At 38.6% G+C, this 17,182-nt stretch overlaps 2 protein-coding genes and 1 pseudogene across 3 annotated transcripts in view; all 3 read right to left on the bottom strand.

Annotated features, from left to right (window-relative positions):
* Window positions 1-17,182, bottom strand: part of LOC144644226 (uncharacterized) — a 98,460-nt pseudogene that overhangs the window by 76,960 nt on the left and 4,318 nt on the right. Inside the window, exons 6-12 of the transcript XR_013569070.1 lie at window positions 3,569-3,665; window positions 2,877-3,095; window positions 2,225-2,604; window positions 1,653-1,820; window positions 1,249-1,359; window positions 703-819; window positions 218-308 (exon numbers count right to left, since the gene is read on the bottom strand). The product of XR_013569070.1 is annotated as an uncharacterized LOC144644226 (transcript). The remainder of the gene's footprint in view (window positions 1-217; window positions 309-702; window positions 820-1,248; window positions 1,360-1,652; window positions 1,821-2,224; window positions 2,605-2,876; window positions 3,096-3,568; window positions 3,666-17,182) is intronic.
* LOC144644241 (uncharacterized) lies at window positions 8,361-9,586 on the bottom strand. Its single transcript, XM_078503688.1, has one exon. It carries the CDS (start codon window positions 9,572-9,574, stop codon window positions 8,744-8,746), a length of 831 nt encoding a protein of 276 aa, XP_078359814.1. The 5' UTR covers window positions 9,575-9,586; the 3' UTR covers window positions 8,361-8,743.
* LOC144644229 (uncharacterized) overlaps window positions 15,650-17,182 on the bottom strand; it is a 23,472-nt gene continuing 21,939 nt past the window's right edge. Inside the window, exons 12-14 of the mRNA XM_078503671.1 lie at window positions 17,001-17,111; window positions 16,691-16,782; window positions 15,650-16,303 (exon numbers count right to left, since the gene is read on the bottom strand). Of these exons, the coding sequence (XP_078359797.1) occupies window positions 15,665-16,303; window positions 16,691-16,782; window positions 17,001-17,111 (842 nt within the window). The 3' untranslated portion in view covers window positions 15,650-15,664. The remainder of the gene's footprint in view (window positions 16,304-16,690; window positions 16,783-17,000; window positions 17,112-17,182) is intronic.

Genomic DNA, 17,182 nt, shown 5'->3' with positions numbered 1-17,182 from the left:
TTAAAAAATCACAAAAATAAAAACTTACATCAGGTCACACGTAGACGAATTTATTTCTGTTTAAGCCTTTCTTAGAATACTCATATGAGAATAGTATAGACAATCAAAATAGTTGAAATCAACCTTTGCTACGATATTTCCTCAGAGAAAGACCCTGCTTTGAAAGGTCCATATGACAATATCTTAAAAATCATGAATCTCTCTTTATGCATCCTACCTGGCATGACTGCGTATGAGACTGACAGAGGGTCATGCTGGTTCACAAACAACTCCTTCACGCATGCTCGGAAGCCAGTCTTGTTTATATACTGCAAGGAAAGAAAAGAATTCATAGTCTAATATCAGCACCTTGAAGCCATAAAAAACGTAGTTACAAAGGGTACTCTATCCAGACATTCAACTTGCATGTCAAAATATGAAAAACAAAAAGCAAGCCAAGCTTGAGTTCCCAACGATAGAGGCAATTCTGATTAAAATAGCCAAACATTTTCCTACATTATTATTGCTCACCTCTTAGTTATTTCCTCATTTGAACTTTTGGAATCCATTGGTATATTTGCTTTATGATCCATTGACTTTATTAGCCATTCTTTTAACCGCACACCTCATATAACTCATCGCAAATCCCAGACAAACTTATGAAAAGTTACTATACTTTTGTTTCGTTATATGAAGAAGGTATAAGAATGAATCACATCTGACCTCCGCCCAAGCTGATATCGAGTTGTACGCAGGGTTCAGGTTTCCTCCGTTTGTTGAATGGTTTGCAGACACCAGTACTGCTGGAGAGTCGTTGTAGTGCTTTGTAAAGACGACGTCCTGATAAAAGGGAAGAAAAGAAATGCATTAATACTGCAAATTGGCTTAGAATGAATCTCTGACTAAAAGGCGATTTTAACGAAAAATGAGTTACCTGAGTGACCGAATCAACAAATAAATCAATCATGAGCACATTGTGTATGTGTGTGCGAGTTAATATATTGTAAGTGCCTAAGTTAATTGAATGACGTCAGTGACGAAGTGATTGGTTAAACTTGTGAGTGGGTCTGTTTGTGATTAAGTGCGTGGTTGACAAGTAGGCAAATTTGAGTGAGTGCGTGAGTACCTGAGGTAAAGACGGGGGCGCTGAGTGGGTGGACGAATAAATCCGTAACCAAGTAAGTCAGAACGCTAGTAGACGAGTGGGAAGCAAGTACAGTATATGAGGAAATAAGCAAGGCTAGGAAAAACGTGGAGTGGTAAACATACCTCACAGAAGGCAAAGTTGAATTCTTTGGATGGCCTGTTTCCGTTGGCAAAGTATATAGACCCATGCTCTCTAAACAGAGGTCGATGAAGCTCTTTAAATGCCATCCAGTCCTTCAGGGGAAAAATGGTCGCTTGGTTAAAGCGCTGGATTTGTAATTCGTAGATCTAGGGTTCAAGTCCTCCTCTCTGACACTAGGTGGGTTTGTGTTTAGCGGTCCAATTTCAACTCCATTACACTTAGCTTTGACAATAGCAAACTGGTAAGCTTCCTGACAGTTGGGATTTTTAACAAGTTTCTGTTCTATTCACAATATTTGTTTGGTTATTTACAGTATCACTGTCCCCACCAAGCGAACCACTATAAATGATGTATAAAAAATCATGAATAACCGAAGATTGCTTACAACATGAATGCTTTGGTGAGCTCCATCAAAGTTCTGTAATTCTCTGATGCAGATCTTGAAGGATGTTGTTGTTAAATCTTCTACCCACACAGAGGAGGCATCGTGCTTAACACCACGCCTTTCATGCTCCGCTGACACAAGTACGGTGGGCACTGATTTAAACTTTCTCTGTGAAAAAAAACACTAAATTATAAATGGTGATAGGAAAAGAGATCGGTTGTCGGTTTGTCTTGATATCAGCCAAGCCTGCATATTTTACAGCGCAATGATGTATAAAATAAAATGTCCAAAAAAATAAAATGTCCAGAACTTTGTAGTGAAAACACTCGCCTGACGGCTCGTGGTTCCACTTGAGTTTTGAACATTTTCTGACGTCATTTCTATTGTATATAAGAGTGTAGACCATGGAAAAATGTGGTCGATTTGTTAAATGGACTCTGAATCTCAGTATATTTGCATTGCACACTGATCTTTATTTCGATTCTTGATCTCTTGACTAAATACCCCTTCAATACAATAAGTATCTGTACACTGATGCAAAATATCATTATGATTGGTGTAACTTATCTCACCGGAGGTAGTGATACTGTACGACAGTTCGTTCCAGTCCACCAAGTCGGCATGTCCATTTCACCCGACACTCCCCCGTCAGGGGCTCCCTGGTATGCTAAAAAGTCAATTGTGGCAAACGCTTGTCCATTTTTCTTCTCATTTCTCCCAGCCTGTGTAACGCAAACTGTAAAATTGTTCTCCCTGATTTCTTCAACCCAGGGCACCACGGCTTCGTGGACATAACTTGGGTCTGAGAAGTTGACGTGATTGACAGAAACTTGTATGTGAACCGGTTTATCAGGATAGAAGACGTAAGGAGCCAGTGGGACCTGTTCGCAAACTGCTTCAGCCCAACTTGGGTTGCGGCGGAGACGATGGCGACCTTTCTGAGAAGGGAATCCTGAAAAACAATTCAAAGAAATTTTAATGTTTTGCCAGCCTTAAGAAGCCCCAGTTTTGACTATTTCAGCACACTGATCTAATTGCATTTTCAGTAGCATTAGATGTATCCCTATTTGAAAACGAGGGTAGGCATATACTTGTTAAATCTTAGTTTACGTAGTTTCTGTGAGATATGTTTCCTCTACATTTTATCTCAGTTCTAATCCACAAATGAAGGTACTTATAAACTTAATAAGTAACTCCATCAGGGGCTTAGTCTAGTCGTATTACCTGTACAATCACCGGGATGGTAAAGAGTGAAGTTAGCTTTCAGATGGCACATTTCTCGCTGGAACACACATTCGTTGTCGTATGTGGTTCCATTAGAGGAACACACAGGCTCTTCGTATGACGGACAGTTATCCACGCATATACACCGCGCATCCTTAGGCCCAAATGCCTTACAAACAGCGAAGTAGTTACAGGAAATGTTGATACATGGATCAAGATCTGTGAAACAGAATATGAACAAAATATGAGGTTTACTTGGTTGTGAACAAATCAGTTTTAATCATTGGTAAAAGCTTTTTTTTGGAAAATACCTTTTCCCTTCATTTAGCAAAATGAGAACAATTATTGGCCACAAGGATATCTGACTTGCCCATTCTAATGTATTTGTACTTAATGTATTTGTACTTAATGTATATTTTAATTTATTTACTATTAGTTCCTCCTATAAAGGTGTAAATCATAAACTAATTTACAGTGCCATAATTACGCCAGAAAAGTTTACAATGCTATATGAAAAATAAATAAATATAGAAGAAATATATATAGGGAAAGAAACTACAAACTGGCTTAATGATTCAGTTCGAAAGATTAAGAAAGTAGCATAGCATATTTGTACAATAAAACAGTCTCTCTCTATCTACTGACTTTAATCATATCCCGGATGTTTTAAAGTCAATTATTGATTTATTTACCTCCAATAACTGCATAATCAACAGTAACAGGATCATGCTGACTCTCCATTCCTGCCAAGTCTTTTACGCACACACGAAAATATGAAATCGTTATTTCCTGTTGTCAGACAAATAGCAACTCAGATTAGTAAAACAGTATTCTTGCTCGGCAATATTGAAAATTTCGCAAGGTGAGAAGTGAGGACTGATAGTTGAATGTATTATGTTATGGTTTACCCCATTATAGTCATATTCTATGGCCAATTATAGACCCCATCTTAGTCACTTTTGGGTAAATGTAATTTTCACGACCCCAACTTAGTCACTTTCTGTTTTTGCGTCTACCGTATAAATCCTTTAAACTTAGTCATTCTAAAATGAATTAACACATGGGAAGGGAAACGACAAAATCGAACAAAGACACGAACACACCTATTCAACTATTGGCACGTCAAACAGACGAACTCTAACGGAAACGTATTTTCAAGGTTATAAATCACAACTTGCGAGAATTTTCTTACTCTCAAAATACCGGAAAAGTGTGACCCCATTCTAGTCATCCTATAAAAAATGCTTGAAAAGGCGACCCCATTATAGTCAATCCAATCGTGAAAATGCGACCCCATCCAGCGACACATCCCCATTAGCCCATTTATAGGAAGTGCCCCCCCCCCCCCCTCCGGGATTGAAGTGTCACTCTTTTTAACGAACTTTCACTGTGACTGCTTTTGTGTTTGTTCCCAACTGCAAAGATCACTTGAGAATAAGATGTTCCTGCAGTTGAACTGAAAAAGGAATTGTATGTCAAAGTATCAACAACTTACCTCTATCCAAGTGTTAAAGACATTGTTCTCTGGCTTGACAGAATACACATTCTTGCTATCGTAAAGATGATTGGCTGTTACCATGACAACAGGAGGTGCATAAAACTCTTCAGTAAAATTGTGTACCTGTCAGAAAAGTAGAGAGATCAGAGAAGGTAATGGACAAGTTTACACTATTAACCATGTTCAACATCTTTTTTGTTTGGCTGCTCCAATCGTATTTTTTTTGTTTTACTTAAATAGCTTTACCTTGCAGAAGGCGAAATTGTTTTTTTCCAGAGGAGCCCCACCATTTTCAAACTGTAGTTTTCCTTGAAATGTGAGTTGGTCACCTCCACGGGCAAATGCCAGCCAGTCCTGGAAAAATTATATAATATATTACGGTTTATTATGCCAGGTCTAAATTCCAAAACTTCTGCCATATTTCATATAATGAAATCTACGATGAAAACATTTCTTATTCAAGATAAGGCAAATTCTCGTTGAGATCAATTCTATCATTTAACTGTTGTTGATAATTGAGACTAAAAAGGTTTTGGGTGGCTTAAGCATGGGTAGTCGAAGCTTTAGAAAAGACTAAAACTGTAACACGTGTGTTTGATACTAGGGCGATCAGTGTTTGACATAATAAAAATTTTGGTTTGTATCTGATCTAAAAATGTTGGTAAAAACGTATAAAACTGAATTTTCGGTAACTCTCTGCTACCTTCATCAGAGTTAAAATTGGTTCAGAAACCAAAAGACCGCCCCGCCACAAATCAGATCAAGGGAATTGTGTACAAAGTCAAATGCAAAACATGTGATTTTGCCTATGTGGGAGAGAGCAAAAGATCATGGAATTCGCGCGGCGCAGAGCACAAGCCAAGCACAAGATCTAATAACGAAAGCGCAATAAGATTTCACGCGGAAACAACAGACCATGACATTCATCCGGATTATGTAGAAATTTTAGAAAGAAATGTCAACAATAGGAAACAACGCCTATTCCTAGAAGCGCTGCATTCTATCCAGGACATTAACTGTGTGAATGAGCATGTGCATTTCCCACAAGTTTATTTAACATTGGGAACATCCCTAGAGACCGGCGGCGTACAAAAACTTATTATGCAAAAACTGAACCAATTTTAACTCTGATGAAGGTAGCAGAGAGTTACCGAAAATTCAGTTTTATACGTTTTTGCCAACATTTTTAGATCAGATACAAACCAAAATTTTTATTATGTAACACGTGTGTTTAATCTTTAGTATTTTTCAGAATAAAACAATGGATCGTATTCCTGAAACTTTCACTGCTCCCTCGTCTCGTTAAAAATTAAAATCTTTGCTGTTTTTGGGATTGTTCCGAGATCAAAACTGTTTTTAAAATCCGACACTTAGACTGGTCTTTCTCAAGTTTGATTAAAAAAGATATTGTCAATATGGCGGATTTTCAGTTGCTTAGCTTGGTGATGGCACACTTAGGTATATCGTGATCATTACATGACGTGTAAGTCATGTCAAAATGCGCGGGAAATGCAGTCTAATGCAATCAGGTACTTTTACTTTTGCGATAACTCTATGTATATTGATCTTTTCCGCGAAAAAAAGCCCGTGCAATTAAACTTAATCTTTTCTGTCAGAAAACTCACCACTTGTAAATTCTGATGCTTGCCGTCAAATGTTTTCACTTCTCGGAGGCAAATTCGAAAGTAATCCACCTTTAACTCTTCTATCCACATATTCATGGCGTCCTGTGGCTTCTTGCTGACTGAGTGACGAACTGTGGCGAGAACTTTTGGCACAGACGAAAAGCGCTGCAAAGGAAGGAAAAGTAACTTGCTTATAATCAGCAGGATTTATCATTTATTTACGTCTGACATACATGGCACCTTTATATAAACAATCCGTTTAACTCAATGCGAATAACTGTCAAGCTAAGAAAAAATAAAGCATTGAGCAATAACAACACATCCAAAATGGGTTAATATGATAACTTAAAGAGATTGCAGTTAATCAGATCAGAGCCGAGAAAACAAAACATAAAATAATCTGACACGGATTGTTAACAAAAGCAATAACCACACCGCCTACTCAAACCGTTTAACTCCTCACCCTTGTTCGACGTTCGGATCCGGACGTTCTTAGAGTACCCCACCTCCTCCACCCTCCCCATGAATTGGTGAACTCTCTCCCGGCTTTCTTAAACTCATTCCATCTCCTCTACCCTCACAGTTATATTTTTTATAGTAAATATTAGTCCATTGTTGAAATAATTATTATAGGTAACGCACAGGCAGCGTAGGCTTTCTATCAGATTACCGGAATGCGTACGCGTGACTCTTGCTTGTGAGCGGTATTGTGTTACAAAGATTAGATTTACAAAGGTTTGTATGGGAACGCAACGGTTTTGACAATAAAAGGTAAAAAATCAAATGTTTTGTGACACATACCCGCCAAAATCGGACCGAGGAGCAGGCAAACGACAAAAAATACAACTCTGCAACAGAGTTAGTCAATTTTGTTTTGTTAATATGCAGAAACGTTGTCTCTAAAAAGCACCCTTTTTATTAACCCTCCCCCCTCCTCCGCAGGTTTTAAAAAGAAATAAGCCCCACTCCCCCTCAAGCCGGGTGCGCAATAAAGCTAGCTTAACGGTAACTGGCTTGAAGCCAACTAAAGTATGCTTGAACAGACAGCAGCAAATAAAGTGGATGCCCCCTGGATTAAAAATAGGTCTGTGAATTCTTAGAAAAACTCCAGGTCTGAAAAACTCAATGAAACGTGAATTCCTTCGCGTTCAATGAATATCAAGGAAATTGAGGCCATACCTGTGCAAAGTTAACTCTTTCACATTTTGTCCCGCTGGTGAATGTACTGAAGGAGGCGGTGCCGTCTAGCATTCCACTGGGCGTGCCTCTAAACGCAATCCAGTTCACGATAGCTGATCCATTTGTGCCAAGTCCCGACTCCAACACACAAACACGGAAACTGCTCTGTGTCACGCCTGACGTCCACACAACTGCTGAATCATGAACACTGGCAGGCTCTTTTCCATGGCTGATGGATGCAAGGACACGTACATTTCTAGAACTAGAAAATGCACGGGGGTATTGGACGGCTGTGCAATAAAGCAAGTCTGGATATGCCACCGTGAAGTTGACCTTTCCATTTTGGACCAGAACTTGTCCTAAAAAAGGAATCAACCTTAAAATGTAACCCTAATTTTACGAGTTTTACACCTTAATTTCAACCAGGTATAACTTAAATTTAAATAAACTTAAAACTCAACGTCCACAACAACAACCTATGTTTTATCAAATCGATTCAAGTGCGAATCTTTAACACTTTTTATTTAACTGACTGAACTTTAAAACAAAACTCCCGTTTAGAATACTAATCATGGCCTTACCTTCAACCAAAATCGAAAGTTTGCACAAAACCAAAAGCAGAGCCAACAGTGGAGCGCCTGGGAACACTCTCATTTTGCAGTAAGATACAGACTGCAGGAACAAGAGTTCCAACTTGTGTCACACGTTTATACTTCTGACGCATATTCTAAGCAAATTGTCCTATAAACCACCTCCCTTCTGATGTGACCAAAATTAATATTCTCTTTATTTTTTCCGAGTAGAAACGAGGAAGAATATACGATTCCATCCTGCCTGGATAAACGAGAAACACTACCAACAATTTGTGAACTGATGGGGTGTTAAGGTCTTGAGAACATAGAATTCGATCAACTTACTCAAGTGGGGATGACGTAAATAATTTATGAAAATTATGACGAGCATGGGCCTAGGCATATGTTGTAATTACGAAATACTGTCACTTTTCTGTTGGGAAAAAGACCGACAATGCTTAAAGCCCATCACATGACAGATTAAGTTTTCTATAGTGGATTTTTGCCAGCGGCTCAGACGTCACAAGTGCTAGAACGAGGCAGATTACCATGTGCATCCCTTTGTAAAGCTAGTAGAAAATGCATCCTAACAGTTTATACCCCTCAAGTTTTATTGAAAAGACATGCCATTTCCGCATTACAATCCTGCTTCCATGTTCTATTTCTAGTTTTTTTTCGGCATTCGTGCGTACGGGAAACAACGCTTGACCTCACCCCCGATTGATCTGCACCACTTCTAAGCGGTGTCCTCATTCTTCCTTCTTAATCTCTCTTTTTTTTTGTTTTTAAAACTCGAAAGATTGTTTGCGCTTCAAAATCGGGTCTTCTTTCTTTTGTCTACTTGTATTAAATGACAACACATGGAAGTCAAAAGTTCAACCTTTAATTTACAGCTTTTGATGATTTGTAACCACAACACATGCGATTGTGCATGAAAACAAACTTTCCATACAAACACTTTAAGAACAGTTTAACAGAAATGAAGACAGTCAGTTACTCGCATTTTAACAATTCAAACAAGGTAGGGCCATCACTAGTCTCGTAGACTTGCTTCAGTTGGAAAGCCACTCTAGTGCACAACCTGTCAATCAGATGCAACCATTCGCTCTTTGTTCTAAAATTACCCATCTTGCAAAGCGTAATAATATGGATACCACGAAAGCCCGGATGTAAACCTGTTCTGGCAACATTGTGACCTGTATCGCCAGCTTCAGGATTGCAACTGTTCACAATAATAAACTTTCCATATTTTGCGAGAATTTGACGGCAGTTTTCCAAAACTTTGATCACCTCGACTTCTGTAAAAATTACAAATAAATTTTTCACAATTATTGTGTCTACTTCTTTGGCCTGTGGGATATCTTTAAGAATGTCTCCACTTAGAAAAGTTACCCTGTTGTCTGAAATACTGTCTTTGGCTAAGAAGCCCTTAGCACGGTCAAGTACATCCGGGAAGTCAAACAAAATCCCGTGAGTGTATTCACATCCGGGCAACTTAAGAATGCGAGACAAAAATTGGCCCTCTCCTCCCCCGATGTCCATGATTCGGTTGCACTTGTCCCAGGGGTACACGGTAAACACGCTTGGCTGCGCGTTGTGTAACTCCAGTTGTGATAACATATTCATGGCTCGGTCATAATTGTCTGCAAATTCGAGCCTCCTTTGCTTTGTACCCATTTCAGAAGCCACATCTATTGGTTTCGTTTTGTTAGCAGAATACTCCAATTCTTCAACTTTGTACATGTAGTCGTAGAGGTTCATACCATGAGCGAGTTCAAACGCTGTATCACCGCCATGCTTGATCGACTCTGGAAAATCCAACATGGCGGTGCAAACTTCATCGCTTCCATACTAGACATAAATGGCTTAAATCCAGAAATACAAGTAGTTTGTATCGTCCAGTTGAACTACACTCACATGAGCGATGACACAGGTGAAATTTCTTGGAAGAAAACAGAGAACAGGTGTTAATTTCTGTCTTTTGTCTAGTCTAAGTACACACGCATCCCTTGCTAGTGCTCTTTCCTCTCCTTCATACGTGCAAGGAAAGAGGTGTCCAAGGTCGAAGCTGAAAATTTCCACACTGGTATAATAACACTACAGCTGAAGGCTTGTTTTAAATTTTGGCGCTTAACCCTAAACGTGCTAAAAATACTCAAATAACACGTTTTTAACCGTTAAATTTAATTTTTTTGGCGCTACGGTGCTAATTTTTTTCTTATCTTTGAACCTTTTTGCGCGAACCGTTCCAATTTATTTTTCTTACTCCGTTCCTTTTTGTTTTTCTCTGCTTCGTATTCTCACTACCTTCTACTCTGTACGTCCTTCTGTTTGCCTGAAAAATGTTGATCTTTATCGATGGAAGACCCTGAAAAGGAGACCTTGATTAAGTAAAGGTATATATGCCTGTTTTAGTACCAATTTTGCACCAAAAACTGATCAGGTTTTTTCGATTAGCTCCGTCAGAATGCAATCTCCGGAGCGGTTTCAGAGTCTCCTTAAATTCACCCCATCAGAAACCGCCCCGGATAACTTTTTTTAACTTTGCTAAAAGTTGTATATTAACATGCTGATAATTACCCAATAGTAAAATAATGGGGGTCATCGGGCTCGTTTTTGAGTCTAATGCTTGCGTGCGCTTTGCGCATGCGCATTAGACTCTTTGTTATATGAAAAAAGCTGTTAGCAATCCCAAGGGAATGGTTCGGGATCGATAATCGTTCGCTGTAATGTAGAAAACAATGATCAGCTGCAAGAACGGACTCCGTACGGACACGCACGATTAGTTTCAATTAAAAACAGCCAATCAGCGACACGTGTTCCCACGCATAATTAAAAGTTCTTTCTCAAGTCACGATTATTCAACACTTGAACAGGACGTAATAATTTTCCAGTTAAGACATTTGTAAGCTTTTTGTGAAAATAAATCTTCGTTTTCAGTTCAGTTAAGCACTTGTGTTTTCGTCTTGCTTAAAAAGCAAGACGTCTTTGAGAAAAAATATTTCGACGGCGACTCGCGTTTATTTACACAATGCGACCAAATATTTATTTTGTTTTAAAAAATAGAAAACTTTACCTCGTATTTTGTATTTAAGTCATTCGAATTTTGACCAATTTTTTCTTTACAGTGCAAACAAAAACCTTCAAAAATAAAAGATGTGCATGGATAAATGTAAATCAAGTTACGCGACTAAATCAAAATGCGTTTGTTTGGCCGCTTTGCAGTATTACACTGTCCCGGCCTTTGCCATACACTGAAATCGAATTTCATGCTTTTACGACTCTCAGAGATCTTAAGTTCTTCTTACAGCTAGAAAAATCATAAAATGGTTACATTGATATGAAAGTGATGATTCGCGAAATTTGTACATCATGATAAACAGTCTTCGCTCCTGTGTATGGTAGCTCGATAATAATTGCCTAGTTTCCAGCGTTCAAAAGGTCATCATTATATTGACGTGAGCATTTACACCCGTTTTTAGGAAAATCTGTCACTAAGTGCTTACAGTACAATGGAGTAACAGTCACTATTTCAAGTGCTTTTATTGCAAAATCTGTTTCAAGAGTCATCATCAAAATGGTGAAAAATCTGAAAGAAAACGATGTGAAGTTCTTCAACCCTTGTTGTAATGAACATGCTTTTTGTAAATCGTCACGCAATCTTGTCCAAATGTTTAATCGTTTCTGCTTTTACGGACAATACGGAAGAAGTAACATCAACTCCTGTTCATACTTTAAATTTTGTGAAGCATATAACATTTATGACTGTTTCGTTTTCATCCATAATCATCCACGATGCCCCTAGCTTGCTATAAGCATTTTAAATTAAACTCCCGAACACAAACCTCTAACCAATTTTAACCGGCTTACGAAAACCGCGCAATCTGTATCACTATGCCATACGGCATTAGACTCATGTCACCCTTGGTGACCTATTTTTTTAGTTACAAGCGCTTAAATTAAAGGGAAATTTTTTCAACAGGTTCCAATGTTGCTATGCTAAACAGTGAGGTCGTGAAAATAACCACAACTTGTTTAGCAATGATTGGACATTAAAATATTTTGTTTAATCTCATTGCTGTAGCAGCAACTGATAAAGATTTGTATTAATGATCTATCAAATTATTAGAGCTGGAAAATGCTGGAAACCGTTGTGAGCCTCCTAAGGACGCCTTCATTTCAATGCTGAACTCGCACACCATCACAATATACGCTCGAGTGAGCATTTGTCCAATCCTTGTTCCCAGGGTCTATTCAAATCGGAAAGGATTAAAGCCCAAGGTTGCTTTATGTCATACAAATGTAGTACTGTCAGCCAGAAATAAGACCCTGCCATAGCAGCTAAGGGGTTCAGCAGTAACTTGTCCCAAAGGCATCGGTTATTGCGCGCGATCGCGAGTTCGTGGTTTACTTCCCGTTAGTTACTTTTCCCGAACAACCACCATTTGTGTTTTACCATAATAGTTACCGAAAGGAAAAAATCTTCTCCCTGTGCCAAAAACATTGAGTGCTGTCTGTTAAGGTTTGAGTTAGAGAATTTCGAGCAATATTTTTTGTATCCACGCAACTTCAACATGAGTCCATTATTTGCAACATTGCATTGCTCGCGCAAAAATGCGTATTCAATCCCATCAACGGTGATGTTTTTTTTCGTCTTTCCTCCTCTTGAAGAAAAGGCTTTAAACAGCTGCCGTTTATTCTTTCAGGCCTTTTTCCCGGCTGATGTCGCCATTTGCGATGCGTAACTATAAACAAATGCTGCCCAAAATGTTGCGTAGTTTGACGGTTCGATAGCCTGATTCAGGTAACGTTACGTACGTGTTACGGTCCAATATAGTAGGATGACACCGATCACTACTCTTGAGCTCCACGCAAGGAACTGAAACAGTTAAATTAAAGAAAAAACTAGGCATATCATCTATTTCTTTAAACTTTTATGCCCCCGCTCATTTATTCAGAAAGTAGCTATAAAACATAGCAAACATTTTCATAACAAAGCAAACTTTAATGATAATATTTGAAGTACAACCTCCAGCCCTAGGATGCACCAGTAAGTATTACGTATACCTTTAGGAATTGTCATTTCGTATACAGTATTAAGTTAAGTCATAAAAGGTCAGTTGTTTGTTTATCTGTTTTTCCATTGATTGATCGCTCATTTTGGTACTCATTTCTACGCGTTATACTTGAACTACCCTGATTTAAAAGAAAAAGATTAAAAAGAAGCATTTGTTACGGGGAGGAAGCTTATTAGAAAAGAGGCGCTATATCGAACCTACAGCACGGGTAATGTTTATAAAAAACCACTGGTTTAACACAGAATGTGCCCATATAAAGATTCAAATTTCTTCACTAATCGCTATTGTAAATATTCAAGCTTCCTAAAGTCGGCTTTTCACTATTGTGTATTGGTAATAAAATGAAGTAGAAATATCTTCGCAATGTTTAAGTTTGTTCTTATGCAGCGTTTCGGGCGATTTGAAGCATGCGAGAGCAGTTCTATGAGTTTAAGTTGTCGGCTCGTGTATAGAATACAAATATTTACACAAGGCGTGCAACTTTCACATTGAAGAATCGGGAATCGCCTCTAGAATGTTGCCGAAAAATATTTCCCCGATTCACTTTCATCAGAGCTCCAGGTCCTCAAAAGAACAGTTTTCGAACTATAGTCTGGCCTAATTTGCGATAGATCAGTTTGAGGATAGTCCTTCTAACCCTTAATATGCTAAAAATTATTCCTAAAAACGCGTTTTTTAACCGTTAAACGATTTTCTTGGCTCTACGATCCAAACGTTCTCTAAATTCGCTAAAAATGCAGTTTCTGACAATGTAGGAAGATTTTGATGAAATTTCCATGTAAAAATGTACCATATTTTACTTTCGCGCATGCGCATAAGCCATTTTTTGTTTTTGTTTTGCTGAACCTTTCGATTTTTTTCCTTGCTCCTTTCCTTTTCGTTTTTCTCTGCTTTCTTATTCTCTCTATCTTTTACTCTGTGCACCCCTTCTACTGGCCTGAAAAGTTTTGATCTGAATCAATGGAACTGACCCTGGAAAGGAGATCATGATCAAGTACGGGTATTTTGGCCTGTACATGTTTTAGCACCAATTTTACACCAAAAACTAATCGTGTTTTTTTCGATTAGCTTTGTCGGAATGCAGTCAATATTGAAGATGGATAGTCCTGTGGAAAGATCTATCCTAGCTCTATAAGATGTAAATCACAAAAATCTGCTTACGTGTAAATTGGTGACGTCATAAGTGGCAGAATGGCCATTTCTCCAAATCCCGGAATAATCCGCGCTTAGCATGTTAAGGGTTAAAAATAGCTGGAATATCAAATTAGGTTATTAATTTGCCGATGATTTGTGCCACCATATGGGACAATTTATGCAATTGTCGCTAGAAGAAATTGGTCAGAATTATTGCCTATGTCCTCCCTTGAACGCCAACACGTTCCACTTCAAAACGTCCTCTGGGGTACCCCAAAGAAAAGCTGTTCGGAAATCACGGCGGCGAAGCCGAAGACATCGTGAACTGGAAATTTAATTTGCACCTTGACTTCTCATGTTTTTAATTATATAAACACTCCTTCTCGGCTTATATTCATTAGCGCACTCAACAAATCTACGTCATAGTGAGTACAAACTAAATTAGAAGTTCATGTTGTCTTCGGCTTCGCCGCCGTGATTTCCGAACAGTACCCCAGAGGACTTTGTGTAGTGGAACACGCTGACTTTTAAGGGGAGGGCATAAACTGTCCCGGTTGGCAGTACAGATCATAGTAAATTGGCAAATTTATGACCTAATTTAATATCTAGTTTAAAAAGAACTATCCGCGAATTGATCGGACTTAAAAGGCTAGACTACAGTTCGAAAACTGTTGTTTCGAGGACCGGGAGCTCTGATGAAAGCGTCTCGAGGAAATATTTTTTTTTCGGCAGCATTCAAGAGGCGGTGCCCGATTCTTCAATGTGGAGGTTGCAAGGAGGTAATGAAGAAATTTGAATACTTATATGGGCATGCTGTGACCTTAGAAATATAGGATGGCAAGCCTGTGTAAAAAAACACTTAAAACTACTAAAATGGCGTTTTCCGCGCAACTTATTCTTTTCATTGCGTTTACTAATATACCTTGGTAGTCACAGAACTAATATTAATTATTTGTGCTATTTTAACTCACACGTTGTACAACAACACTGTTAAGGATTACTTTATGGTATTAGAAAAAAACTGTTTAACTGTATCGAACCCTCTATATATGAAAGCGTCTCGAGGAAATTTTTTTTTTTTCGGCAGCATTCAAGAGGTACTGATCTACATATGTACTGATCTACATACCGATAAAAGCATAACTGCAGGTGAAATAAAAAAGTAGTTCAAATTGAAATAGGCCGATAACAGTTTTCAGCACTTTCCAGCTCTTATACTTTGATGGATTAGTACCACAAATCTTTATCAGTTGCTGCTAAAATAGTTGTTCGAAACAGACGCCTAATTATTGAAAAGGCAATTTTTAACACTTTCAGAGTTGTATCTTAATCTTAACATGCTGATCATTATTCAATAATAAAAAATGGATGGTCACGAAGCTCGTTTTTTAGAAATCACTTAACGCTAAAGAAAGGATGTTTTAAACAGGTTGTTCTGTTGCTATGTTGTTCTGTTGCTATGGTAACAAGTGACGTAAAGAAAATTACCACAATTTGTTAACCAATGATAAAGCATTTTTTGATACCCTTTTTGTAGCAGCAACTGATAACGATCTCTAGAACTGGCTAATCCACCTATAAGAGCTGAAAAGTGCTGCTAACTGTTGTCAACCACATTAAATCCTGTCAACCTCCGATTAGTTCCTTTTAAATTTGGTCCTGATCCTTTAACTTCTGATTTGCTCTTATAGTTCGAATGAAGTTACTTTATCCATATATTTAGGGAATAACTAGTAGGACCGTTACAATGATCACCAAAGTCACTGTAGGGACAGTCATCGTCAAAACCAAACCGAGCGGCATCAGCCTCCGTGACGCAAATCCCATGATCTGCTCTGTTGCATGAAGTACCTCCTCCACCAATCATCATCACGGATCCGTCACCACCCCAGTGACACCAGAATGACAAGTAATTACTACTTTGGAGATTGCTGTTGCAGTGCGCTTTACCGAAACCCACTGTGGATGAATAACTCCCCCCATAGTACGAGTAGCAGGATCCTCGGCATGCGTGATTGTTCCATACAGCGCCATTCCTAAAGTTGCCGAAACTTGTTATGAAGCTTCTGAAGGTTTTCCCGCCAGTGCAGCTGCTGGTGTATAACAAGGCTGTGTTAGAGCTGTCATCACTCCGGGTTATTTTGATATAATCGCCTGTCACAAGCCAGAATGCAGGTGATATCATGTCGTAGTTATCTGATGGGCTGGTAACGCTGCCGTATGAAGATGTGCGGTCATACCACCAACTGCCGCTAGACTGCATCCAGTTTCTATTGTCAGCATTGGAGAAACGTGAGATGAGAGTCCAACCACCACCGTTAGCGGACATGTCACAGTATACCTAACAGCATCAAAGTTTAAACAGTAAGAACCATCAATCGCGGTCAACTTGATACTCTGTTTAGGTTATAGTAATTCATAGTGTAAGGATGAAAGCGTTGTAGCATTTCATGACAGGATGTTCACCAAGAAATGCGTTTATGTGTTCAATTAAAGTTATAGTTCAAACAGCAGATAAAAAGCGAAATATTTTGTTACTATTATAGGATCTCGTCCTGCAAAACTGTCTCTGTCCTTGCTCAAAATATAACTACCAAGTCTTGCTTTCAAGTGAACGCATTCAATACAGAAGACCATTTAATGTTGGAACGGTCCATTGCTGTTGATAAACAGGGCGCTGGTAACAAGTAATGAAAACTAAAGTAGTGATAGAAATATTTCTTTTTACCTTGAAAGAATGCCCCAACACACTCAGGTGATAGGTTCCACTTGAGTTCAATCCCGACGTGTAATGGTTCTTACAGGATATTGCAGGTGATACTTAACAAATGGAAATGGAAATAATACCATGCAATAAGGATTGACTGTTTTGCTATTCAAGTTAGATGTTAACGGACCTGAGACGTGGTATCTAGATAGACATTCCGGTTGCAAGTCACAAAGATGATGGCAACTCTTGCACGCTAAAAGAGTTTATATCTTCTGGATGATTTAATTTAAGAAGAGGGTAATTATACTCTTAAAAATATTTTTCTTACCTTCACATCTTGGTCCAGCATAATAGCTTGGACACAAGCACGTGAAGTTGTACACACCATCTACACATGTTCCACCATTTTGACATGGATTGGACTGACATTCATCTGTCTCTAAATGTAAAAATAAAGGTCATTTGTCACACGTTTTGTCTTGAAATCTTGCATATCAGGGCTAAACATAG

This window comes from Oculina patagonica, chromosome 2, assembly GCF_052425735.1.
Source record: "Oculina patagonica isolate OP01 chromosome 2, crgOcupat, whole genome shotgun sequence".
Classification (NCBI taxonomy): Eukaryota; Metazoa; Cnidaria; class Anthozoa; order Scleractinia; family Oculinidae; genus Oculina; species Oculina patagonica.
The sequence above is the reverse complement of the archived record's forward strand: the minus strand, read 5'-3'. Positions and strand labels throughout refer to the sequence as shown.

Excerpts from the sequence above, each read along its gene's own strand:
- LOC144644241 (XM_078503688.1), bottom strand. The coding sequence starts at position 9,574 with ATGTTGGATTTTCCAGAGTCGATCAAGCATGGCGGTGATACAGCGTTT.